The following is a 26,908-nucleotide window of genomic DNA, read 5'->3' as shown; positions in this document are numbered from 1 at the left end:
AAAGCTTCTCCAGGTTTTTCATTTTCTTTAACGTGCATTTGACAGCACTGTGTGTACAGTCGCTTTCCCCTACTTGTGAGGGTCTTTTCCACAGCAACGAAAAACTTTATGGTGTGATTGTAAAAGCACAGGAATAGCCATGGGACTCCAGGACACTCGTCTGACGCAGAACTGTTTTTGAAGTCAAGTGGATTTCAAGATGTTGGATTTCCTTTATCCAGGTAACCTTAATGGCACACACATGTAGACATTTACATTTAATTTCCTCCCCTAGAAAAGGAAGTGGGAAGAGGGAGAAGAAAAGAAGCATCTCGAGGGCCTTGAGCTTAGTAGCCTTGAAAATAGCGAACAAAACAAGCAAATTCAGTAATCTCAACTCTTTGGCCTATCATTACCAGAATGTCTCTACTGGAGGAGATGATCTTGGGGATTTGAGAAAAGTGGCCAAGCCAAATGAGGACACTTCATGGGAGCCTAAGTTCACTACACTTAATTGTTGACACATCATTTTAGGTACACAGTTAATGAGTTTAAGATAATGTCATTACAATGCTTGGAACTTGACCAAATGAAAACCAGTTTCCTCTGGAATAAACCCATGCACTGCTCCTTAGTAAGGACTGTTTTCCATGCCAAATTGCAAGTGTTAAGATTCTGCTGTAACCTCACTAGATAAAAGGGTAGAAAAGTGCAATGAATTATGAAGAGCCACCAATGGAAAAGGTGAGACTATAACACAGGCTATTCTAACTCCTAGCCTAGCGTATATTCTGCTAAGCAACGAGAGGTTCGTAAACAGAGAAAAAGACTAGTAAGGAGGACAAGTTTTTTAAAATTCAAAGTTTATCAGCACACAATGTAACGTTTTGTGGGTTGGTTGAGAGCCACCTTGGGACTAGGTTAGAGTTTTATACTGTCACCCATAACTACAGCGAGTATGCATCACTGTGCACCACTTTGTCCCTAGGTGCATTTCTAACAAGCTTAGCAAAGTCTCTGTGCATGCTTTGTAGGCATTTTTACATTCACCTGACTTGGCTGAACCAAAGCAGGTTTTCTCAGAACCCAGGGTATACCTTGCTCCATGTCAGATTGAAACTTACAAGCCTCTGTTGTTTTGATATGAGGTTGTTTATTAAAAAAAAATTTTTTTAATTAAGACTTTCTGTTCTCCAAGGTTTTATTCAGAAATGGTAGAGCTATTTTCACTCAACCTTGGCAAAGAAGTTCACCGTTAGGCTCAGAAATTTTCATCCCAATAGGTGAACATTTAAAGACCACTGAATAATCAATCTGTTGTAATGCCTCAGCTACAGTAGTTATTGTCGCATAAGCTACAGTACTCAGGAGCACTGTGTTACCTGTCTGATACACCAGAAGGATTCTCCAGTATTATAAAATGATAGTGAATTATGATATGGACATGGTCACTCCCTGCTGCACCCTCTTCACCTGATCCATTACTTGAAAACATCACATCCTTATAGTGAGCAATAAGTTCCTCACTAGGACTCCTTGGGTAGGCTTTTGACAGACAACATTGTAAGCAACTAGTTGTTACGTTAAAGTCTGTTCACCAGTATGTCTTTCATACACCAGCTTCTCTGAAATTTTCCCTCTTCCTTAAAGAGAGGAAGATATAGTGCAAAGAGCTCAAATAAGGATAAAATAAAAACTCTACCTTTTCTAAACACTGTACATGCATTAACTAATGAATCTTACCACCAGCATGGAAGGCAGATAACCTAGCTCCTTTCAACTTGGAATTTAACCCAGCGGACACAGCTAGACTAAAATTTCCACAACATTCCTTAATTACATTATGTAACCTCATAAAATACACTGTTAAAAACATTACTGATGCTTTCACCAGAGACCAGGATGCAAAACAGATTATGAGACCAGAGTCTTATTTAAATATCAAATAACTGATGAATGACTTTAAGAACAATGAAATCAATGTCTCCCTATGGTCATTTGAAGTCAAAATTAAGATCCCTTTAATGTGACATGAAAACCTATCCCTGAATTTGCTCAATCCAACATAGCTTGCCAAATTTAGGAGGACACACTAAGGACTTGGGGGGTTCAGTTTATTTTCCTATGTTGCATGACTGAAGTATCAGATCTAAAAGCTATAGCAGGGAAGAGAGATGGAACCATGGAACCACTACCAGTTTTACAATGAACGTTTCAAAGATCCAGTAATAACTGTCACCTATTCCATAGCATGAGGAATCAGGGACAAGCAAAGTTAGGAATTAATTTACAGATTCTTCAGAGCTACTGTGAAGGGCCTAATATTTGAGGCGAGAACAGCTGCTCAAATGAGAACTTTTCAGAACTCTTCATGGACTGTGGTGCTTATTTTCTCCCATTGATCTGGTTCCATAAGTTTTACAAGTGGCTTTGAGAACACTCTTACCGTCTGGGACTTCATCTGGCCGCTTCCTCTTCTCATAAACCACTATGATAACGACAAGGATGATAATCTCTGCCAATATCCCCAAGAAGGGCCAGAGAGGGGCCAAGTGGCTGCGCACTCGCAGGATGGTGGTGGCAGAGGCAGAGCCAATTGGATTGGTTGCATTGCACTCATACTCGCCGGGATCCTCACTTATCTGGAGGTTTGTGATACTCAGCTCAGTGTAATTGTCTTTATTTGTAATGAAGAATCGGCCAGAGGAGTTGTTGATTTCCTGTAAAAAGCAGAAAGGGAACAGGGGGATGGGAACTTTGAGTAAGCCCAGGTGACACAAGCTGTTAGGGTATGTCTACACTGCAAAGAAAAATCTGCGGCAGCAAGTCCCGGTGCCCAGGTCAATTGACTCAGTGTCGTGCTACAGGGTTAAAAATAGCAGTGTAGACATTCTTGCTTGGGCTGCAGCCCAGACCCTGAAAACTGGCAAGGTGGAGGGGTCTCAAAACTTGGGCTCCAGAGGGAACATCTACACTGCTATTTTTAGCCCTTATAGTGCAAACCTCAGTCAGTGAGATTCACTGCCGCAGGTGTTCCCCCCCATCCCCACCATTACAAAGTAAACATACAGTTTCCATTCAGTCACTGTGCTAGGTGGGAAAATGTAAAGAGATTCTTGTAAAAGTGAAGAGGCTGGTTACTTCAGACTATTCAACAGTTTGAGTCCAATGTTTAAGGGGTCAGTCTTAAAAAGTTCCGAAATATTTACAAAGCTAAAGTCAGTCTCCAGTCACTTAAAATGCAGTTCTGCTCTGAAAGGAATATAAAAATGGCACCTTAAATCAACAGACTTGCTCATTGCAATGACAAAATCGACATTTTTTTCACTCCTTTTTACTACGGTCAGACCTGCAACACCAACACAGCCATGATCATGTAAACAGAATTCTTTTCTGGCTTGTGTATCAGTGGAATTGTCAAGTCCCAATCATCAATTCTAAGGGCCTGGCTACACTTGCAGATTTTGGGCTTGGCTACACTTGCAAGTTAGAGCGCATTTAAGCAGTCCCGGGCGCCCTAACTCACAATCCATCCACACTGGCAAGGTACTTAGAGCGCCTGGACTCTGCACTTGGAGTGCTCCTGGTAATCCACCTCCAGGAGCAGCATAAAGCTTAGTGTACCTCGGCTGCAATGCCCCGGCATCAGTGTGAACCAGGTGTTGCATTACTGTGCTCTGATCGGCCTCCGCGTCCCATAATCCCCTTAAGTCAAGTGGCCACTCTTGTCATTGTTTTGTAATCGCTGCAGGAATGTGGATATCCCCTTTCAAAGCTCCGTTTTTGACAACCCGCTGCTTATCTGCTCCGGGATAAAGCAAGCCATTAGTGTGGAATGCTGTCTGTAAGAGAGCAAGGCGGGGGGAGGAGGGGTCTGCTGCTGTCTGAACTTACAAGACAGCATGCTGACATGCTCTCGGCCCCCCAAAAACCCAGTCTCTCTACCTCCACGTACACACAACACACTCCCCGTCACACTCCACCGCACCCCCCGCATTTGAAAAGCACGTTGCAGCCACTTGCATGCTGGGATAGCTACCACAATGCACTGCTCTTTGTGGCCATTGCAAGAGCTGCTCATGTAGCCAAGCCAGTGAGCTTGAATCTTGACAGTGTGAACACACTGCAGTGCTTTCCCTACTGCGGTCTCCGAGGGCTGGTTTAACTAACAGCGCTCTACATCTGCAAGTGTAGTCATGCCCGTAGAGCGCTGAGAGTTAAACCAGCCCTCAGAGAGTGATGCAGTCTGTCCACATTGTCAGCTGCAAGCACACTGGCGTGGCCACATTTGCGGCACTTGCAGTGGCATTGGGAGCAGTGCATTCTGGGCAGCTATCCCACAGAGGACTTCTTCCCATTCTAGCGCTGTGGCTTGTGGGAAGGGGGTGGGGGATGCGGGGCATTCTGGGTGCTGTCCCAATGCCCTGTGATGCATCGCTTCACATCCCAGCAATCCCTGTGCTTCTGTCCACATTTGGCATCATCATTCAACATTGTTTGTACCGTGCGCTCTGTCTTCCCTTTCAGACTGCAGGAATGGAGCCCAAACTGCTGAGGAATATGCTGATGAGTCTCACCAGTATTCAGAGTAACAGCCGTGTTAGTCTGTCTTCGCAAAAAGAAAAGGAGTACTTGTGGCACCTTAGAGACTAACCAATTTATTTGAGCATGAGCTTTCGTGAGCTACAGCTTACTTCATCGGATGCATACCGTGGAAACTGCAGAAGACATTATATACACACAGAGACCATGAAACAGTACCTCCTCCCACCCCACTGTCCTGCTGGTAATAGCTTATCTAAAGTGATCATCAAGTTGGGCCTTCTCACCCCTCCCCCCACACAAACTCACTCTCCTGCTGGTAATAGCCCATCCAAAGTGACCACTCTCTTCACAATGTGTATGATAATCAAGGTGGGCCATTTCCTGCAGGAAATTTCCTGCATTTCCTTCAGGATAGGTTGTAGATCCTTAATAATACGTTGGAGGGGTTTTAGTTGGGGGCTCCTGAAGGATGACCCAACACTCTCACAAATCCTGGGAGACAGGCCAGTCCTTGCCTACAGACAGCCCCCCAACCTGAAGCAAATACTCACCAGCAACCACATACCACACAACAGACACCACTAACCCAGGAACCTATCCTTGCAACAAAGCCCGTTGCCAACTGTGCCCACATATCTATTCAGGGGACACCATCACAGGGCCTAATGACATCAGCCACACTATCAGAGGCTCATTCACGTGCACATCCACCAATGTGAAATATGCCATCATGTGCCAGCAATGCCCCTCTGCCATGTACATTGGTCAAACTGGACAGTCTCTACGTAAAAGAATAAATGGACACAAATCAGATGTCAAGAATTATAACATTCATAAACCAGTCGGAGAACACTTCAATCTCTCTGGTCACGCGATTACAGACATGAAAGTTGCAATTCTTCAACAAAAAAACTTCAAATCCAGACTCCAGCGAGAAACTGTTGAATTGGAATTCATTTGCAAATTGGATACAATTAACTTAGGCTTGAATAGAGACTGGGAGTGGCTAAGTCATTATGCAAGGTAACCTATTTCCCCTTGTTTTTTCCTAACTCCGCCCCAGACGTTCTTGTTAAACCCTGGATTTGTGCTGGAAATGGCCCAACTTGATTATCATACACATTGTAAGGAGAGTGACCACTTTAGATAAGCTATTGCCAGCAGGAGAGTGGGGTGGGGGGAGGTATTTTTTCATGCTTTGTGTGTATAAAAGATCTACACTTTCCACAGTATGCATCCGATGACGTGAGCTGTAGTTCACGAAAGCTTATGCTCAAATAAATTGGTTAGTCTCTAAGGTGCCACAAGTACTACTTTTCTTTTTTGTGAATACAGACTAACACGGCTGTTACTCTGAAACCAGTAATGTTTGGTGCCCTGCATGGGAATGAAGTGCAATGGTTCCAATGTTAGTAGGAATCTGTGTTTGCTATGCTGACTTGCAGTGCCTGTTGGTTTCTGGGGCTAAGGTATCTTTTACTTAATGCAATAATAAAGAATGTTTTCAAAGCCAAAAAAGCCATTTATTTAAAAGAAAATTCATGTATTGAAAAGAAACCCAACTGCTTGGGAAACAGAAAGGGCAAGGGGGTGGGGTGGGTAACGGTTCAATCACAGATTTGCGTACGTCCTGTTCTCACACTCAGCCTTCCTGTCTGGAGTGCTGTACAATGAGTGCTGCACTTCAGGCTGGCTAAAATGCATGGTGATCGGGGTTGAGTGCAGTGGGTAAGGGTCGTAGTTTGCAGGGCTGGGTGGTGAAGCTACAGGTGTTGGTGGCAGCTGGTGGAGATAAGAACATGGATGTTGCGGAAAGTAGGTTAGAGATGACATGGGGGCACAAGGGAAAGAGTTTTGGGACAAGGGCTGCAGGGGGTGGGTGGGCACGATAGTGCTCCGCCTGCATAGCTATGAGTGCCTGGATCAAGTCTGCTTGACGCTCCATAATGCTTAGCAGCTGCTCTGCACTTCGGTGCCAGCGCTCCGCATTCTGCTAGCAGAACCTTCTTTCACTCTCCCTCCACTCCTGCACTTTTTTATTTTCATGAAGGGATGCATTACTTCATGCAGCATGTCTTCTTTGCTTCTACGTGGCCTCTTCCTAATTCTTTGGAGTCTTTCGGCCTGTGATAACATGGATGGCTGAGATCTCAAAGTTGCACTGTAAAGGCAAAATGCAACACTTAACAGAGGCAGCATTGTTCATACCAGACAGAGCAATGATTCGCCGGTACTTAAAGACGAGCACAGTCTAAACAATAGCACAATTTGCCCTTTCCAAAGCGGGCACACATAACCCACAGGAGCCCCAAAATGGTGAGTAAGCACAGGGTCAAGCGGGACTGATGGTTTCACTGCTGTACTGTCCTCTGGGGTTCTGTGCCTTGGGGAGAGCCAACAGCTGCAGGGGACCCCTTTACTAAACACTGTCCCCACATTTTCCACAGGAGTTCGTCCTGAAAAATATCTCGCTGCTGAGGGTGACCTGGGAAGCAAGGAGGGTCTTCTACTACAATGTGACTTCTGCTCTGGCCCATATGCAGCTTGCATGTGTGCAGCAATGGTCCCGCCGCCCCTCACGGCACAGTGGCACTGACATGTTAGCCTGATTGGGACAAGGAGCACAGTAGCTCTCCCAAGGAACCCGTGCAAGCGCATTGCCCAGCTTCTGCATGAGACCTCTGAAGAGATCACTGAGGCCAATTACCGTGATGTGAGAGAGCACATCAACGCCCTATTCCGCATCTGGGCATGCATGCAGCCCTAACCCTCCTCGCCCCAAGAGCCCACACCAAATAACTTCCTTCTCAAAATAAAAGCCACTTACCGGACACCTCCTCTGGTGTTTGTCCTTCCCCAAGCACCGGCCGCTGCGACTGGCTACCTTCCTCCTGGCTTGAGAACAGCTCCTGGCTGCATGCATCTAGGGGTTCCGGGGTGTCTTCCCCCTCCTCAGCACCTTCGCTCCCGCTTTCCTCCTCCTGCCTTGTTGAATTGGGCTCGCAAGTGTCCATGTTGGTCCTCAGAGTGGAGGTGGGGTTGCCGCCCAGTATTGCGTCCCGCTCTTTGTAGAAATGGCAGGTCACAGGAGCAGCACTGGAGCGGCGGTTTGCCTCGTGGGCTTTGCGGCATTCCACAGCTCCTTCACTTTAGCCCTGCACTGCAGTGCATCCCGATCATGGCCCATTTCTATCATGTCCCTTGATATCTGCCCGAAGGTATCATAATTCCTGCAGCTGGGACTAGACAGCTTCCCCCCCACCCGAAACACTGATGTGGTCCAGCACCTCGCCATTGCTCCATATGGGGGATCTCCTGGCATATGGAAGCATGGTCACCTGGAAAGATTCGCTGACAGCACTCCACAACTTGCTGAGCAAACGAAGGGGATTTTCAAAATTCTCATAGAATTTAAAGGGCAGGTCTGACAGTTGGTCACCTTAGGCAGTGCAGTAGAGTTCAAAGTGAAGCACTGGAATGCATTACCTAGGGAGGTGGTGGAATCTCCTTCCTTTGAGGTTTTTAAGGTCAGGCTTGACAAAGCCCTGGAGGGGATGATTTAGTTGGGGATTGGTCCTGCTTTGAGCAGAGGGTTGGACTAGCTGACCTCCTGAGGTCCCTTCCAACTCTGATATTCTATGATTCTATGACCAGTGTGGCTAGAACAGGCATTGTGGGACACTTCTGGAGGCCGATCAGAGCGCATTAACAGACCAGGGCGTCCACACTGGCGCCGCGGCACTCCAGCCAGGGCACACCAAGCTTTATGCCTCTCCTCGAGATGGATACCAGGAGCGCTCCAGCCGCGGAGTCCGGGCATTCTACATGGCTTGCCAGCGTGGACACGTCGTGAGTTAGGGCGCCCAGGGCTGCTTTAATGCGCTCTAACTCACAAGTGTGGCCATGCCCTAAGCAATAAGCTTGCACAGATGGCGCTAAACTTCAGACATTACTACTGATGATGGGAGGATATATTTGCAGGGCTAGCAGGTAAAACGCATTTTGATCTGAAAGTCATGTGAAGCTGCACATTTTTCCCATGCCACTTTCATCAAGTCACTTCTGAGCGTCACCCAGCGGGATGTCTGGACTCATACGACTGTGCTATGTAAAAGAGTTTTTATTCTATGATGCATTTTCTGAGTATCATTCTTCCACCTCACTTTTAAAATGTATGGACCCTATTACTTTGGCTCAGAGTCAACTGAAGTCAATGCACAGCACACAGATTCTCTTAAGTAATTTCCACATAAGGGTGTCTAGTATACATAAACCCACTCTCAGTTTCAGGGATGAAAGATCTCACTCTTTGGCATTGAAGGCTGCTTCTTAAAATTACGACATCTTGGAAATGGGCCTTTTACCTCAGAGAGTTGAGTTCATGTGCGACTGAAGGTTTGTCTACTGGCAATTTACAGTGCTGCAACTTTCTTGCTCACGGGTGTGAAAAAACACCCCCCTGAGCGCAGCAAGTTTCAGCGCTGTAAGACGTCAGTGTAGACAGTGCCCCAGCGCTGGGAGCTACGCCCCTCATGAAGGCGACCGTACAAGGCACGTTAAAGTGCTACCGCGGCAGCACTTTAGCGTTGCAAGTGTAGGCTCGCCATTAGGTCACAAGCAAAGTGAGTGTTGTCTCAATCTAGCGCACAGGGTGACTCTGTCCACATTGTAAAGTCAGCTGCAGAACATACAAACACTGGAAGAACTGCAGGTTAGGATCAAGGTGTCAGGGTAGAGTTTGGGGGAAAGGGACCCAGGACTGGAAATAAAAGAAACTCTGCAGGTTAGGATTGAGGTGCAACAGATTTGCTTGCACCATGTCCAGTTTGGACTTGATATATCCATTTTTGGTTTTCCTAAGAAATAACTAATGTGGCTTTCACCATCAAAGAGATAGCTGGGAAATTTTCACTTAAAAGAACACATTTATTCCATTACAGATATATCATGATATTTTCTCTGCTTACAAGCATGTTTCTGACCCACAAGCAATGTGTAAAAGCCAGGACAATCTATAATTTCAACCACTTGTTAAATCTTTTGCCCAAGAGACAAGTATCCACATGGAAAATATGACTGCCAAAGCTCTTACTGCCACCCTCACAGTGAACTTAATAAATTAGCTTCATAATAAGAAAATCAATCTACATTAGTAGAGATAATGGGAAAATGGACCATTTTGCACTGTTTTGTCTGAGATGCTTTACCCACCATGAAATGGCTTGTGTTACTACTGTTATCACAACCACTGCAACAAAATGCACCTGTACTACAACAGCACAGAATGTGCATAAGATTAAAACAGCCAGTGACATCAACATTCATCTTGCATTCTAATATAGATAGGAATGACTAAGCTTAGCTGTAGCTTCTCACATGTGAATGCCAAAGATAATTTCTTTACATAGTATAAGTGGAAAATTGGATTTCCAGGGTATCTGGAGAACCTGCTTAAAATGAAAGCAAATGATAAAATGCTGATGAGATTTTTTTCTGGAATTGGTATTCTTGCCCATTAAACACAGATTTGAAGGGACTCTGAGAATGTGTCCTGTTCCAGTTGCCCACTTCAAATTACACCATCCTTCCACGTTCTTGGCAGTTCACTTAGTGGTCACACCCAGCAGCAGTGTAACAAGCAGCTTTGCTTGCATTGGAATGGAGGATATAAACAAAGGAGACCATTTTAGAAAGCTTTAAATATTTCAGCTACTAACTTTAAAGATAAGCAGAATTACTTATTTCATTATTAAACAAATCATTTCAGCTCCAGTTCAGTAGATTCAAACAGACACCTCTCTCCCTCTCCCACCCCAATCAGTTTTTCAAAGAAGTTACAAAAGGCATTAGAGTGCTCAAACACTGGGAACAAAAAGAATTCCAGTTCTCTCGCCTATCAGAAGCTTCAGCAGGTTAATTCAGGCTTGCATACTGACATTATGGCTCTCACTCACCACAAATACTCCATTGACCTTCTTGCGCCACACCCAGTCGGGGTGGGGGAAGCCCACAGACTTGCAATACATGACTGCCTCCTGCCCTTCATTTTTGTTCTCACTTCGCTTGTGGACAGTGATATCAGGAATAGCTACAAAACACAAACAGAAGTTTTGCATTTACAAACCATTCCTTTCAAAAGTGATATCAAGCTCAGAGAGCTTGAACAGATATTTAAATTATAAAATGCACAAAGAAGTGGACACCTACCCTTCCAAGCCAAATCCAACTTACAAAATGTAAATCACATAAAATAGTAAACTCCCACATCTGCCCCAGTTAAGAAGTTCAGGCTGTAAAGACTGCGGGTGAGGTGGGGTGGGGTGAGGCAAATGGATGGGATATGAAGGAGGAGTCTCAGCCTCAGTGTTGAGGACTACTTACAGTCACATTCATCATCTTCTGATTAGGCCCCTTCCCTATTAAGGGAAGAGACTTATAAGGCTGAAGTTCCGTCACTGATCTCAACTGCAGCAGGATCACACACAAATCAATTCCAGTTGTCCTGCAGGGGCTTTCAGATTTAGGGACAGATTTACAAGTTCTCAGAATAGTCTCCCGTCTGGTGGAACATCTATAATTGAGGATTCTGAATGGATTTAGTCTGCTTTGAACTCTAATTTGCAGGAGTTCAGGGTCATGCCAAGCTAGCTGAAAAGCAAATTTCCCAAGGCTTGAAGCAAGATCTTGGATTTGACCTGAGACCAAGATATAGGAACCTGGCTGCTGTTCAGACTCCTGCCACCCAAGTGAAGACTTGTTACATCATAATAGGGATGGGCTTAGAAAAACAAGTAAAAAGAATTCTAACCACCACCATTAAACAGACATGATTTAGAGACTTCTCACTCTCACATGGGGTGGTATCTGCAGTATAAAAGGGCTTGCAGATACTGGAATCTCTCCTTTATCTTGGGGTTCTCCCATCCATCCTACTCATAAGCCTACATTCCACAGGAGGTCATGGATAAGCGTGGGAACTATGTACACAGAATGGGGCCTTTACACTGGAACACACCATGCTGGCATGCATTTGTTTATAAATAATACTGTTGTCATCGCTTTGCCAGTTTTGCCACTGTAGCCTGTTGCACTATAATACCTTGAGAGATTAGAATGGATCAATGGACTGCGTGAGCTGAACCTTCACTTAGCAGATGGGTTAGTGTCCTGCAGTGACCACCACCTTTAAGAGCCATTCCCTTTCTAGCCTGCTAATGATGTCACACGTGGCCTGCCATGTGACTGCTGGGCAGTGAACTGTTAATCCCGTCAAAGTCCAAGCCAAGTGCTCCAGCAACAGACCCCAGACACTGGAAATTATTCCAGGGCTCACTCAATGCCAAAGCTTCCTTTGCCACTCTCCGCTTTGCTCAAATGAGCACTGGACAGTGATCCTTACAGAAGGAAAGGAAGAAAATCTGTGTTCATTAAAGCACACGTGCAGCTGAAAATTAGTTTGGGAAGCTAGATAAATTTGATTATTCAAGTCAGTCCAGCAAATGGAATAAACAAGACCTCCAAAACGACTGATCAATAGAGGCTGAATCTGCCCTTTGCTAGCAAATAATTGCATCATGCCGTTTATTGTGAAAATACTTCTCAGCCAGAATGAGAAGTTCATGGTCTCAACATGACAGTTATTTTGCATTGTTTCAGAGTAGCAGCCCTGTTAGTCTGTATCCGCAAAAAGAACAGGAGTACTTGTGGCACCTTAGAGGCTAACAAATTTATTTGAGCATAAGCTTTCGTGAGCTACAGCTCACTTCATTGGATGCATGCAGTAGAAAATACAGTGGGGAGATTTTATATACAAAGAGAACATGAAACTACGGGTGTTACCATACACACTAATGAGAGTGATCAGGTAAGGTGAGCTATTACCAGCAGGAGAGAAAAAAAACCTTTTGTAGTGATACTCAAGGTGGGCCATTTCCAGCAGTTGACAAGAATGTTGGGGGGGGGGGAACAAGGGGAAATAGTTTTACTTTGTGTAATGACACATCCACTCCCAGTCTTTATTCAAGCCTCAGTTAATTGTGTCCAATTTGCAAATTAATTCCAATTCAGCAGTCTCTCATTGGAGTCTGTTTTTAAAGTTTTTTTGTTGAAGAATTGACACTTTTAGGTCTGTAATCGAGTGACCAAAGAGACTGAAGTGTTCTCCGACTGGTTTTTGAATGTTATAATACTTAATGTCCGATTTGTGTCCATTTATTCTTTTACATAGAGACTGTCCAGTTTGGCCAATGTACCAACGTGATATATGCCATCATGTGCCAGCAATGCCCCTCTGCCATGTACATTGGCCAAACTGGCCGCACCCGGAGCACCGCTCCTGGCTCCTCGCCTGAGGTCCTGGCTGCTGACCCAGCGTTCCATTGCTGGCCCCACGCCTGCCCCCAGCTACGGCCACAACCTTGGTCCCTTACCCCTGTTTCTGCTCCCTCCCCTCAGTGAAGGCCCCACTCCCAGCCCCGGCTCTGGGGGCGGGATGCGGACGGGGCAAAGGGGGGGTGGGAGGAGGCAAGGTAAAAGTTTGGGGACCACAGAGTTAACCTGAAAAAGGCTTACTCTCTAATAGAGGAATACTGGCAACTGGATTTTTTTTTTTAATTGACTAATATGAAAAAATTCCAGAAGTTTCTGGTAGATCCCCATTTTAACCAGTAAGCTCTAAGAATTTAAAAACAATCCTGTAAAATAGTAAAGAGGTTTCCAGCTCTGATTTCAATTTAGTGGTCTGTTCAGCAGGGAAAATTGATTATCCATGATAAACCATGAGACAGACTACATCCAAAGGACAGTCAAATGCACAAAACAAACTAAAGAAATAAAGGAGTTAGCAACACTTTTCTCCCTCAATTATAGTGATTCTAGCTGTTACCTGAGACCATGATACGCACTAGACTTTCAGACAAATGAGGTTTACATGCTGACGGTCTCTAAACAGCTAAGGGAAAGCTACCTTCGTGCTCTGCACTGCCATGTGGGGAAACTAGGTTCACTGCCCACTTACTGTAGCCTCCAGCAGGAATGAGGCACTTGCTCAGCAACAGTCTTTATTACTGGATGGGACACCAGTTTTTATTAGCAGAGTTCTGAAAGGGGGTGGACAAAAGGCAAGGGCCTGTGGAGCATGTGGGAGGATTCATGGGCCCCCTAACTGATACGGAGGTCACCTCCTTCCCACTAGTTTGGAAGCTAGCAACAGGGAAATTAAGCAAAGGCCAAGGATTGGCCCTGCTTTGAGCAGGGGGTTGGACTAGATGACCTCCTGAGGTCCCTTCCAACCCTGATATTCTGTGAAAAGTCAGGGTGAGCCCTAGAGACGTTTCTATGTTGTGCACTGAGAATGTGAGATTCAGGGAGTATGTCCCATTTCATGGAACAGAAGAGGCAGGAGGGAGAGGAAGAAGAGAAAGGCTAGCAGGCAACAAGGTGATAGTCCCAAAGCCGGCATCACAGGAATATCGAGAGTGACTGTAAATTACTCCCATTAGGAAAAGGAGAAACAGGATTCATCGGCTTAAACTGCAACCTCTCAGAGTCTCCATCTGTCAGCACTGAGCTTTTCACTGCCATATATCAGCAGAGAGGAAAGCAGGGCAGAGCCTTGCAGAGGAGGAAGGTGCAGTAAATCAGCACTGCTAATGCTGGCCCACTTTTACTGCATCAGTAGCCTTTTATAAAAAGAAAGGTGGGGGGGGCAGAAGAGAGGTTTCTAGGACAGTCACTCCAACTGCAGAGTGACCTCCTAGAGTCAGGAGATAATTACATTCCTTTAAGGAGAGGACATTTGTGTTGGGTTATCCCAAAGTGACAAGGATACATTCTATTTTATAGCTGGATGTTTACAATTCCACTAGGACAAAGACTATTTCTAGCTTGCAATCTATTGAAGGGAGCATGATATGGAATATTAATATTCCAGAGCCTCCTATGCTAGCTGGTTTTCAACTACGGCTGAGACATTAACCCAATGCTTATTCTGCCAGAGAGCCTTGGCTAACTGGCAGTTGTGTTTTACTGTGCAGATTGCAATTAAGCAGCAGAGACCATACTGGTTCACCTGGATCAGGAATTTAGCAACAGAATCATAGAAATGTAGGGCTGGAAGAGACCTCAGGTGATCATCTAGTCCAGCCCCCTGCACTGAGGCAGGAAAAAGTAAACTTAGATCATTCCTGACAGGTTTTTGTCCAACCAGTACTTAAAAACCACAAGTGATGGGAATTCCACAGCCTCACCTGAAAGCCTATTCCAGAACAATTTAATTTTTCCTAATATCTAACCTAAATCTCCCTTACTACAGATTAAGTCCCTTACTTCTTGTCCTATCTTCTCTGGACATTGAAAACAACTGATCACTGTGCTCTTTTTAACCGTCCTCAACATATTTGAAGACTGTCACGAGGTCATAGTCATCTTTTCTCAAGACCAAATATGCCAGTTGGTTTTTTTAAAACCTTTCCTCATAGGTCAGGTTTTCTAAATTTTTTATCATTTTTCTTGCTCTCCTCTGGAGTCTCTCCAATTTGTCCACATCTTTTCTAAAGTGTCACTCCCAACAGTGGACACAGTACTCCAGCAGAGGCCTCACCAATGCCAAGTAGAGTGAAACAATTACCTCCTGTGTTTACATACGACACTCCTGTTAATATACCCCAGACACACATTTGCCTTTTTTGCAGCTGCATCTCCTAAATGATGACTCTCATTCAATTTGTGATCCACTACAATCCCTAGGTCCTTTTCAGCAGTACTACCACCTAGCCAGTTAGTCTCCACTTTGTAGTTAGGAAGAAAAAATCAAATGCACAAATTTAGTTCTTTTCTCTTCACACTGGATTTAGATTTCACTTAAGCTTTTGAGCAGTAGTGTTTGGTCAGAAAAGCAGAGGACTGGAAGCCACACTGTAATCCCTGCTCAGATACTAACTTGATGTGTGATCTTGGACAAGCCACATGCTTTGCCTCAGTTTCCCCATTCATAAAAATGGGCTAATAGCTTCCTCATTCATTACACCTCAGAGGTAATTTTTATGAAGTGCTTTTATGCATCTTATTTTTATTTCTACATCACAAAAAAAGAGGAAAATAGATCCTCAGTTTGAAGAAATTTTTCATATAATGTGTAAGCAGATCAACAAGAAAAAGGGCCACTTTGAATTATACTTCACTTAATAATTTTGTAACTAACAATTATGTTTGAGCCATTCTGAAAGCAAGAGGAAATTCTTTATATTACTAGCACCAATTTCCTGTTAGTTAGAAATTGCATCTCTCCATTTAGTGTATCCTGGAAGATAATCCAGTGACAGAGAGAGATGCTCTCCTAGGAAGACAAACTGAGTGCGAGCCCTTTCCCACGCCCATATCTTCAAACACTTAACTATGTCACAGCCACAGAATACACAGCACCACAGGTGTCTGACATGGTATGTTTAGAACTGATCCCTGAAAGAAAATTTCCTTCCAAGCACAAGTTTACAATGCTGCTTTTGACCTGTGATGGAATTTGGTCCCAAGCTTCCAGTGAAGACAAAGGGAGCTGTATGCACATATCTGTGGGTAGAAATTGATAAGTAGGGAGCGCTGGTGCGCAGATGAACAGTTCACAACCATGCCCAGTTTTCCTTAATTCTTTGAATTTTTAAATGGGAAAAATTACATGTCAAGCAACCAGCTAAAAATACAAAGGGTTATGGGAATACAAAGGTGGCCTAGCAGAGGAAAACAGTGGGTCCAGTGCTCTTTCCATATTTACTATGCATAAAGCAGACCAGAAACATGTTTTAGTCTCCCACTAATCACATTAAAATTCTGGTTTTGTCTAAGCTGAAAAACTGAGTAGAGAACTAATAAAACAGTGACATCACAATAAAAATCTTTGCCCATCAACTGCTCAACTTTCAGTAAGGCAACCCCAAAATATAGTTTGGGGTGGTGCTATCTTCCATGTTCATTTACACTGTCTACAATAAGGGAATTTGGGGATGGATGAGAAAAGAAAAATTCCATGTCTTTAAAGGGGACATAATATTTTTTTATCTGCCCTTTTGCATATGAATGGTATCCTGGCTGATGTCTGCCAGATGGTTTTTGCTGGGTCTAGCAGGGCCTCATTGTTAGGGAGCGCAATATAAGCTGATGACAAAGTATGCAGGATGTCAAGCAGCTTGTGTTACAACTCCTTCAGTTCTTTGAGAGGAATCTGTAGTGAGTCTGCTACCCTCTTAGTAAGGTCCTGGAATTGTTTGAAGTCATCTGCCATGGTTGGTGGAGGAAGCATAACAGCTTCAGCAGGAGAGGATGAGGAGATGTTTGTTGCTGAAGTGATCTCCTTGTCCAGTCTTGCTTCCTGTTCCTCAAAAGTCTCCTCTTGAGGATCACAGGCTGAGGGAGATTGTCTTCCTCTATCCCGATGTGAAACGTTCAAGGTCCTAGAGAACTGTCTCTCTGCCCATGGGTCCCAGTACAGCCATTGAGGTGGTGCAAAGGACATTGGTGGTGGCATCCAAGGGTGTCCATACCAAGTGGGTGTGCCTTGTCTTTTATGGCAGTACTGTGGCTCTGAGACTGTTCTGGGTGATTGGTCCCTTAATGTTGCCCTGGAGAGCTTTCCACTGAGAATGAATATATGTTATTCTCATCCTCCTCTTCCTCGTTGCTCAACAGAGGTGGAGCAGTTAAGGAAGCTGACGGTGATTGTCTCGGCACTGTAGGGAATTCAGGAGACTGAGATGCAGTTGGTACTGCAGTTGTGCTGGTACCAAGGATTCTGGCGTAACAAACTGAGACCAATAGGTCTTTGGTGAAAAGGAAATGGAATTCCTGCGGTATTGTGGTAGCAGTCAGTACCGTTAAGGCCTGCCAAGAGCGACACAGAGGGAGTCAATGGTACTTGCAGTCTTCAGTGCTCTGAAGAGCGGAGATAAGATGGTGCGGTCAAAGTGCTCAGCACCAAGGCTCACCTTGTCTCCAGCAATGCCATTTTAGTGGCGCTAGTACACATTCTACTGCTCTTTTCCCCTGATGGTACTGATGTTCACGAGCCTGTACCCTTCAGGTCTTTAGGTTTACTGGCAGTACTAGTACTTGAGAAAGTCTCTAGCCCAGTCACCGGTCAGTTGTAACCAAGGTGGTTGACCTTGATTTGGATCTCTTTTTTCCCCAGTCAATTCTTTAGTCTGGGGACTTATCACTCGCTTTTTTGAACTTTTCTGAGAGGAATCACTACGTTTCCTCTTTGCAGCCACTGGAGAGTGCTGCATGGAAGACATTGATGTGATTGGTCTTGTCAGGGACTGCTATGCCAGGGATGGGGAGGAGGGAAAGTTGTTCCAGGTCTGGAGACTGGTGTAAGTAAACTTTCCACCATGAGGAGTCTGAACTTCAGCTCATGGTTTTTTCTTAACCTTTCTGCCTGAAATTTAAAATAAAGTGCACTTCCGTGGTATGTGGGACTCTCCAAGGCAGCAAATGCAGCACAAATGGCCATTGCTAACTGTAATAGCTTCGCTGCAGGACACATAGCATTTAAACCCAGGAGCCAGGCATACCCTTGTCAGATTTCACTTCACAAAAGGGAAGAGATGAAGAAAATAAACTAAGGACAGGGAGATAACTGTCTTCGAAAACAAAAAGAAATTTTTTTTTAAAATAAAAGGAGAATATTAACCTAACGGAAACACTACTAGCTACACTATTAACTGGAAATGAAATTCAGAAATAAATTGGATTCTCCTTACTCAAACAGCACTCATTTAGATTGACATATATACAGTAAAATTACAGCAGGGAAAGGAACAGAAAAAGACAAGCACCTCTAATGCTGTTTAGGTTATATCTTTACTGATACCCCACAGCAAGTTGTTCCCAGATTTTATCTCATGAAAAAAAACACTATTTTGTTCTGTATGCAGGCACTTTCACATTCAGTATCATATTTGCAAAGTTACATCTGCAGTTAAACATATTCATTTGCTTGTGCTTAATTTATGAGTGCAAATACCCAATGTGCACACTCACGACCAGTCAAGTGCTAAATGGCCACATGTGCATGCTCAGACCCTATTTGTGCATCACATTGAGTATATGGACAAATAAATTAGGCACATGCAAATGTGTACACCTAACTTTGGCCCATAGGTAGCTTTTTGAGTTAGCTTGCTACATTATTTGAGCAATAAACATGCTAATCTACATTTCCTCCTGATAAGGCAATAGCAAAGTTAATTTCTTTGTTTTCAGCACTACTGCTAGAGCATAGTAGTCTAGATCCAGAAGAATGATCTTTAAATCTTGGTTCCAGAATTTTTGAACTACTATGCCATCGCAGTATGAATATTAAAAAACTCCCATTGAACTGGCAACAAGGTTTATTAGTTGGGAGAAACCGGTATACTTGTAACATACAAACTAGTCACTTAGTTTCAGAGTAGCAGCCGTGTTAGTCTGTATTTGCAAAAAGAAAAGGAGGACTTGTAGCACCTTAGAGACAACAAATTTGAGCAGAAGCTTTCATGAGCTACAGCTCACTTCAATGCATCTGATGAAGTGAGCTGTAGCTCACAAAAGCTTATGCTCAAATAAATTTGTCAGTCTCTAAAGTGCCACAAGTACTCCTTTTCTTTTTAGTTTAGTGACATTCTACATTTAAGAGGATACATGTGACACCATACATGCTCCAGCTTTTATACAGTGGTTCTTGCAGTAGCAATAAATTTAGTGAGTAATCATTTTCAACATAATAAATTTATATGCAGTTCTAGGAAGACATTGGTTCTGCAGTTAAACAGTGTAATCACCAGTAGCTTAGAAGACCCTCCTAAATACAGTCCTATGTAGCCACTACACAGGAAAATAATTTATATTGTACAAAAGTTTTGAGTTTTCCTTCAACTAAAAAAATTTGCCTGACACAATTTCAGGATGTTTAAAAAGAATTCTCCCATTCCTCCACACCCCGTACTTTGTATGTCTACAAATTTGTTTAATGCCTATTGGCCTAGGAACTAACAGTGATATTGGACGGAGTGGCTTCAGAATAGGGTTCAGGAGTCCTCTCAAGTTACTGACTGCTGTGCAATCTGCAAGTGTAACTCCTCCAGAGAGTAGTGCTTAACAGCCATTAACTTATAATTTGTAATGATTACTCAGTCACGGGTATTTATACATAATTTCTATGGAAAGTGGTTAATGTAATTAACTATTTTTCTGCCTCTACCCTTTGTGCCAATGGTTCAATCTAGGAAACTGAGTTTTCCCTGTGAAAGCCACAATCCCATGTTTCTACCACTGCTCAGTAGTACCACCAGGTTTTCTCCATGTCTGCAGCTATCCTTGGGCAGTAGAGTAACAGCACTTTTGGGGAATGCACAGCAGACATGCCAAACCCGCGAAAAAAAACGCAGAAATTGGGCTTGTTTTTGGTTTAATTGGCTTGTGAGTTGCTTGTTGGCTTGTAGCTTGTTGCTTCTTTATTTTGATCAGCTCCTGGCAAGCAGGGGGAAGGAGAGGAAAGAGTCAGGGGTACACAGCGGGCCCACCACAGTCCCAGATTGCCGGGGGAATCTAGTCCCATAGAGTGTTGGGGTTCTTAGGGATTGGCTTGTTTCAGCCTTGTTTTGAAATGGGATTAGCTTGATTTTTGGCTTATTGTGAAAGTCGGGGTGCTTATTTACCATGTGAAAGTTGGTCACTCTGATGCACAGCCCCATGCTGCATCTTTTGACAGAGTGCTCTAGGCTGGCCATCTTTTCCCCTTATCAAAGCTAAGAAGCTTTCCTTCTCTCTGGAAATGACTTGTAAGGGTCACCCTTAAGAGCAGAAGTTATTTTACGTAAAGCAATAATTATTTAACTAGTTGAGCAAAATCACAGTAAACAAGATTAAGAGGCATAAAATCGTGGCCAATCTAAATCCTGGAAAACAGGCTCACTAAATATGGCACAATCTTCTATTAAACTGATTCAAGCAAAGCGATAGAACTTGCATTCTTAGAGTTAAAAGAACAGGACTATATGTGGCACCTTAGAGACTAACCAATTTATTTGAGCATAAGCTTTCGTGGGCTACAGCCCACTTCATCGGATGCATAGAATGGAACATACAGTAGAAGATATTTATACATACAGAGAACATGAAAAGGTGGAAATACCCATACCAAGTGTAAATTAGCTAATTTAGCCTCTTACATTCTATGCATCTGATGAAGTGAGCTGTAACCCATGAAAGCTTATGCTCAAATAAATTTGTTAGTCTCTAAGGTGCCTCAAGTACTCCTGTTCTTTTTGCTGATACAGACGAACACGGCTGCTAATCTGAAACCATTCTTAGAGTTGTGTGACTGTGCTCAAATTTCAGTCAGATTCCTGATCAGCAGTGAATTTCTTCTTCCTCTCCCCTCCCACACAAAATGACCTCTTGCCTTCCTAATTATGTTTTCCTAATTGTATATTTTAGAGAGCTTATCACCACTTTCTCCTTATGAGCACAATACCCAACATTTAACAAAAATTCACTATCTCTAGATAGTCTTTACGTAAAGATCCTCTCTCAGAGCCCACTGCAAAAAGGAACACTTTGAACAGAGGCACACATTTGACAGTATTTTTTCATACATCTTGACCAGAATACAATCTTTTTAACACGACAATAGTTTTAAGCCTCAGGAAATTGTTTGCTTTCTTTGTCTGAAGGTGTTAGAACAATGTAACTCACTTTTAACCATAATTTTACAGTTATTAGGTTTTCTTAATTTTATTTTAATATCAAGTAAGTTGTCTCTTGGACTGCACAGTCTGTTACCTCCACTTTCCTGCTATGCTTAATTCAGTAGCTCAGCCATACAACATATCTTCAGTCAGGGGCAGAGAAGTTCCTGATGTATCCATAAACAGTGTTTGACTTTCCTGAGGGCCTTCCTTAGGTAATATCACAGGAACATATCAAATAACTGAGGTCAGAAGCTACCCCCAGGGATACCAAAAAAACCAACAACCCATTTAGCAGACAATGATCTGTCGTCCCTTGTTACTTGCCATTAGGACTGGAACAACAACAGACAAAGCTTTACACTTTTTAATTGAGCTTGAGGATGGGTTGGAAACAGAACCCCTTCAATGTAAGTTTAGGGACTCAGTATATGACAGACCTATGTAAAGGCAAAGGGCAATACAAAACCTGAAAGGGAGTGAGGTTTACATAGTTGGTTATGAGAATTTTGTACCTTGCAGACTACTTAGCTGCCTTTTCTTATAAAGTTGGGCCATTTTCAGCACAAATCCAGGTTTTCTCACCCTCCACCCCCCACACACAAACTCACTCTCCTGCTGGTAATGTCACTTTGGATGGGCTATTACCAGCAGGAGAGTGAGTTTGTGTGTGGGGGGGTGGAGGGTGAGAAAACCTGGATTTGTGCTGGAAATGGCCCACCTTGATTATCATGCACATTGTGTAGAGAGTTGTCACTTTGGATGGGCTATTACCAGCAGGAGAGTGAGTTTGTGTGTGGGGGGGTGGAGGGTGAGAAAACCTGGATTTGTGCTGGAAATGGCCCAACTTGATGATCACTTTAGATAAGCTATTACCAGCAGGACAGTGGGGTGGGAGGAGGTATTGTTTCATGATCTCTGTGCGTATATAAGGTCTGCTGCAGTTTCCACGGTATGCATCCGATGAAGTGAGCTGTAGCTCACGAAAGCTCATGCTCAAATAAATTGGTTAGTCTCTAAGGTGCCACAAGTACTCCTTTTCTTTTTTCAGTAGAATGAAGACTCCGGAGAGAAATCTAGAGCGTGACAACCTAAACTGGTTTACTTTAATTAGTTGCTGGGTTCATACCATTTCCATTCAGTATCCACAAAAGGGACAGAAAAGTTATCATTATACACTGCAAAGCAGTCATAGTGGGGTACAGTTTACTGTAATGCTATGAACCAAAGGATGTGCCTCCAGAAGTCATATGAGCAACTATGATGCCAGTGTGGATGCAGAACATTACTTCGTGATAAGCTAACACAAGGGAAGTAACTCAAGGGAGGGTCACTTGCGTTAATTATGTAGTATGGACAAACCCGGAGAGGACTAATGACAAAGAGGACCCAGAAGAGAAGAAAGGAAAGAGCACTGCTCAGACATAGCTTTCAGGAGAGAGAAAAACCGAAAATACCTTTCACTTCTATAGTGAAGTTGGCTACTGGCGAGTTAGCAAACATGAACACACATAAGTATTCCCCCGACTCATCTGCTCGGAGTTTCAAAATCCTGTAGGTACAAGGAGAGAATGTGTGTTAGTGGTATTGGGAATTATTTTTAGCAATTGAAAGGTCGCAGGAAACCAAAATATATTGGAGATTTTCATTTTTTAATCTGAATTTCAGAATGGTATCACAAACTGGTAAAATTGTGTTGGGTAATTCTGATTTTATCCTGCAGTATAAATATATGTTGTATTTGCATAGTATTCCCTCAGCAATAAAATATACAAACTTTAACACACTAGAATAACAATCAGTATTAATATTTCCACACATGAGGACTTTTCACTGTCTTCTCCATTCCCTCGGTTAGCTCTGTTCTTGTGAACCAGCTAGGATAATGCTACAGTTCTAGTTTTGGAGACTAAAAATATCAAAGATATTTTATACTTAAAGCCTAGGAACCTTCAATGTCACAAGAAAAGCTTTGACTCAATTGCATGCAGTAAGTTCTTCATCTAATAAAGAGTATTTGCTAAGTTCAGTTGATATTTAGCCTACAAACAGCTTGAGGGTCAGGTAAATAGATGTGCTTTGTCCTCCAGTATTAAACACAGAAGTCACATATCCACTCTGCCTAAAGCAAATGTTGCTAATGTTTCTCCCACCCCTCCCTTTACTGAAATGTATCCAACCCTCTTACAGAAAGGAAGTAATATGCAGATGATCAGAAAGCCTACAAAAGATATTTCCAGTAAAAGAGCTATTGAATAGCACAGAGCAATTGTCAAGATTCTTAGAAGCAGCCAGTGAATTTAACATGATACATTGCACTAGCTTCTTTTATCAGAGAATCTCAAAGTGGTGTATCAATATCAAGCCTCCATACCCCCCTTTTACGCAGCAGTAAATTAAAGGTTCTTCTACACCAGAGAAAGAATGGGTGCTTACTATAGTACCTATGGTTCCTAGAGACAATTGCCTTCATGGATTCAGATTGCAGGCAATGTGTAGCTTGGGGGCACAAACTTGAAACTTTGAACAACACTGTCTACTGATGCTGCAAGTGCACCCTGCCGATATCCTTGTACCACAACACCCAAGGACAACTCCAGCCAATCAATTCCTCCCTTTAAATATCAAGAATTTACGGTAAGACTTGGAAATAATGGGGAAGAAGGGCAGGCATTCCTCCTGCACAAGATTAACAAGCAGTGCCGTTTCAGGACGACGGTGGGTGAAGTGTTCTTAACTAAATATGGACCCGTAGCCCTGCTCTCCCCATCTGGGTGCAATGCTAAATCCAGGGAGGTTGTCTGGTGAAACTGTACAACAAACTCAAAGCTGCTGAATTGCATTGCATATCCCCACCTGCTTAAGCCACTGATGCAGAAGTAGCTCTTGTTCAGTGGCTCTCATGGAACAGATCTTTGAACCAAAGGGCCATGGTTTCCTAGCTAAGCTTAGTGGACAGACTATGTACACTAAGCTATCCTATACTACTCTACACTAACTACAAGGAGATCAATTAAACTAAGGAAAGAGCTAGCCTGAGGAAACATAGGAGAGTTCTGTATGCTCTCTTTTGGAACAACAAGGGAACTGAGGCAGTTGCGCTCCCATACATAGAGTATGTTGATGACATCACCATTGCACAAGATGTCTTGTGCACACCCCCAATGGATGTGGCTTTTCAAGGTAGTTTCACAGCTCAGTGCCAGGGGAGCCACACCTCACAAGAATTTTTCCTTACTGCAATCATACAGAAGGATATATGAGTGGGATTTGGGGCATCACCCTCTTATACACTTTTGGACAGGAGATGCTAGGACAGAGGTATGGTTAGCATATTCAAAATTCCAATCTCATGAGGTCAATGTGTACATGCCAATCATAGAGGGAACTCATAAAAATAATGCTTAAAGAATACTGGCATGTAACGGCATAGACTCAAGCGTATGGAAATACTAGTCACAAACGTTACAGGCTCCAGTACTAATGCACTAGCTCTATAGGTTTGCCAATTTTGGTTGGATATATTCCTGGAGGTTTCATCACATGACAATCTTTAATTAAGGATTAATCTTTAATTCCTGAAGACTCCAGGACAATCCTGGAGGGTTGGCAATGATAAGCTCTGAGCAGAGTTCGGTCTAAAATCTTACTGTGCTGACAAAAACAAGAAGTTCAGGCAGCTGCACTAGTTCAATTATCTCATCCATAATTAGCAAGTCCATAATACTCCTGTCTATACTTCAATGACAGCTCAGAGCACTGGCTTTCATCTGTCAAGGCCCAGAGGATGTCTCCATCTGTCAAGTCCAAGCTGGTGGTAATCTCAGCTCAGACCAGCTCTTCTGTTCAGGCACAATATGCACAGATTCAAGAACACATTCTGCAACGTATGTAATAGGATATTGTACAATATATAGTATACTCAGCTGAGAAAGGAAGCCATTATCTGTACTTCTATCCATACAATACACACCTGCTCCAAGAAAGTTCTAAAGAGCTGTGCCTTAAATTATGGGATATGTGCAAATAGTATGTGGATATGAACTACTCAGGATAGCTATGGAGAACACTGATCCCTTTCAGAATTAGCTTTTTCTAGAACTATTTAATTGTTCTGTTTAGCCTAGAAACCGCACACCCCTCTACTGCAGATGAATCTCATGCAAACTGTCCAGCCACCCTGTAGCAGAGATGTGAACAGAACCCTGAAGTCCTGACTTTATCCCCTACTTTAAATCATAAGGCCACCACGTCTGATGCTATAGTGAAGAGACGTCTCCTTTTACAGACTTACTTGTGCTCTGTGGTGCTGGAATTCTTCTTAGTGCCAGAAATTTCTTCCCCATTCTTCACCCAATAGCTGTAAGTGAGGGGGCTGGGACTTGTGGTGAGGTTACATTGCAGGACGATGGGAGAACTATACTGGTGAATGTTCACAGCTTCGCTGGCATTGATCCTGGGCTCTGGAACAAAGTGCACATTAAAGAGAGTCATAAATCTCAGCTAACAACTACACCTCAAACCCAGGTCTAATGGTCAGCTGGGAGATAGGGAGGGAAGAAACTACTGCTTCACTAATTTGGGAGACAAAGAAAGAATCACGAACAGCTGACCACTAGTGAAGGCAACAGTTTAAGGACCAGTTCCCCTATATAAAGAAAAAAATTTTAGATTCTTCACTTTCACACTTCAGACAACCTCTACACACCTTGAATTAAGATTTTTACAAATCTTTTGCATATGGTGGAACGCAAAGAGGTAAGCTGCATATTTGGTGACTATGCAAGCAAAATCAGCTTCTTTTCCTCACCTCCTGAAGGAAGGAAGTCATTGTTTCTGGGCAATATAATGCAGTTTTATTCATTCAGAATAAAGCAAAACCCTTTCTATATGCAGAAACTTTCAAGCAAAAACAGCCTGCTTTGGTGAATAATATGCATCTCTTTGGGTACCCAGTTCCCGGGAAGAAACCACGTCAAGAGTCTTAGGAACAAGGCCATGTCTACAAGGGAGATATACTCTCATTATTGCCATCAGTGTAGCTGCAATAGTACAAATCCCTACTGGAAATGGGCAGAATTTCTTTTTCTGCTGGTCTTATTCCCGCTTGAAGTTAAGGGTAGGCTCCACCAGTGCAAACTGGTTTATAAACAGATTTTATCCTGTCCACATGAGGGTGCAGCTTCACCAACTGGTAGCCTGTGAAGGCTGAAACTGGAGCAAATCCCCAGTGTAGACAAGTATGCCAAAGCCCTAGTCCTCATTTTAGTCATCCAGTAAGTCTTCCCGCAAAGTGGGTAGACAAGACTTGACATTCCTGATATTTTTAAAGTTAAAAATCTAGCAGATTTTTTAAAAAGCTTTTAAACTTTCTTTATACATTGTAAAGACAAAATATGCTCTCTCTTTTGCAGGCCATCTTTAACTCTGGCCCTATAATTGCATTCTACATTTAGGCCAGAAGACCCTGATCAGTTGTGTCCATGACACTCAGCATTGTGCTGTTGCACACATTATATGAATTACAACTCTATGCAAGTTAGTTGCACAGTATAATCCACATCTATCTTTTCAGCATATACCAAGTACTGGAGAGGAAAGGGGAATCTCTGGCTCCTGTTGGGAGGGGGTATACAGAATCTCTGTCCAGAGAGAAAAAGGAAAAG

At 43.2% G+C, this 26,908-nt stretch overlaps 1 protein-coding gene across 1 annotated transcript in view; it reads right to left on the bottom strand.

Moving 5' to 3' along the window:
- Nucleotides 1-26,908, bottom strand: part of NPTN (neuroplastin) — a 102,295-nt gene that overhangs the window by 11,189 nt on the left and 64,198 nt on the right. The window contains 4 exon segments of the mRNA XM_077827906.1: nucleotides 2,426-2,699; nucleotides 10,479-10,612; nucleotides 22,700-22,794; nucleotides 25,537-25,705. Coding sequence (XP_077684032.1) covers nucleotides 2,426-2,699; nucleotides 10,479-10,612; nucleotides 22,700-22,794; nucleotides 25,537-25,705 — 672 coding nt within the window.

The sequence above is a fragment of the Eretmochelys imbricata genome, chromosome 10 (genome assembly GCF_965152235.1).
Source record: "Eretmochelys imbricata isolate rEreImb1 chromosome 10, rEreImb1.hap1, whole genome shotgun sequence".
NCBI classification, from domain to species: Eukaryota; Metazoa; Chordata; order Testudines; family Cheloniidae; genus Eretmochelys; species Eretmochelys imbricata.
This window is presented reverse-complemented; position numbering and strand designations above follow the sequence as displayed.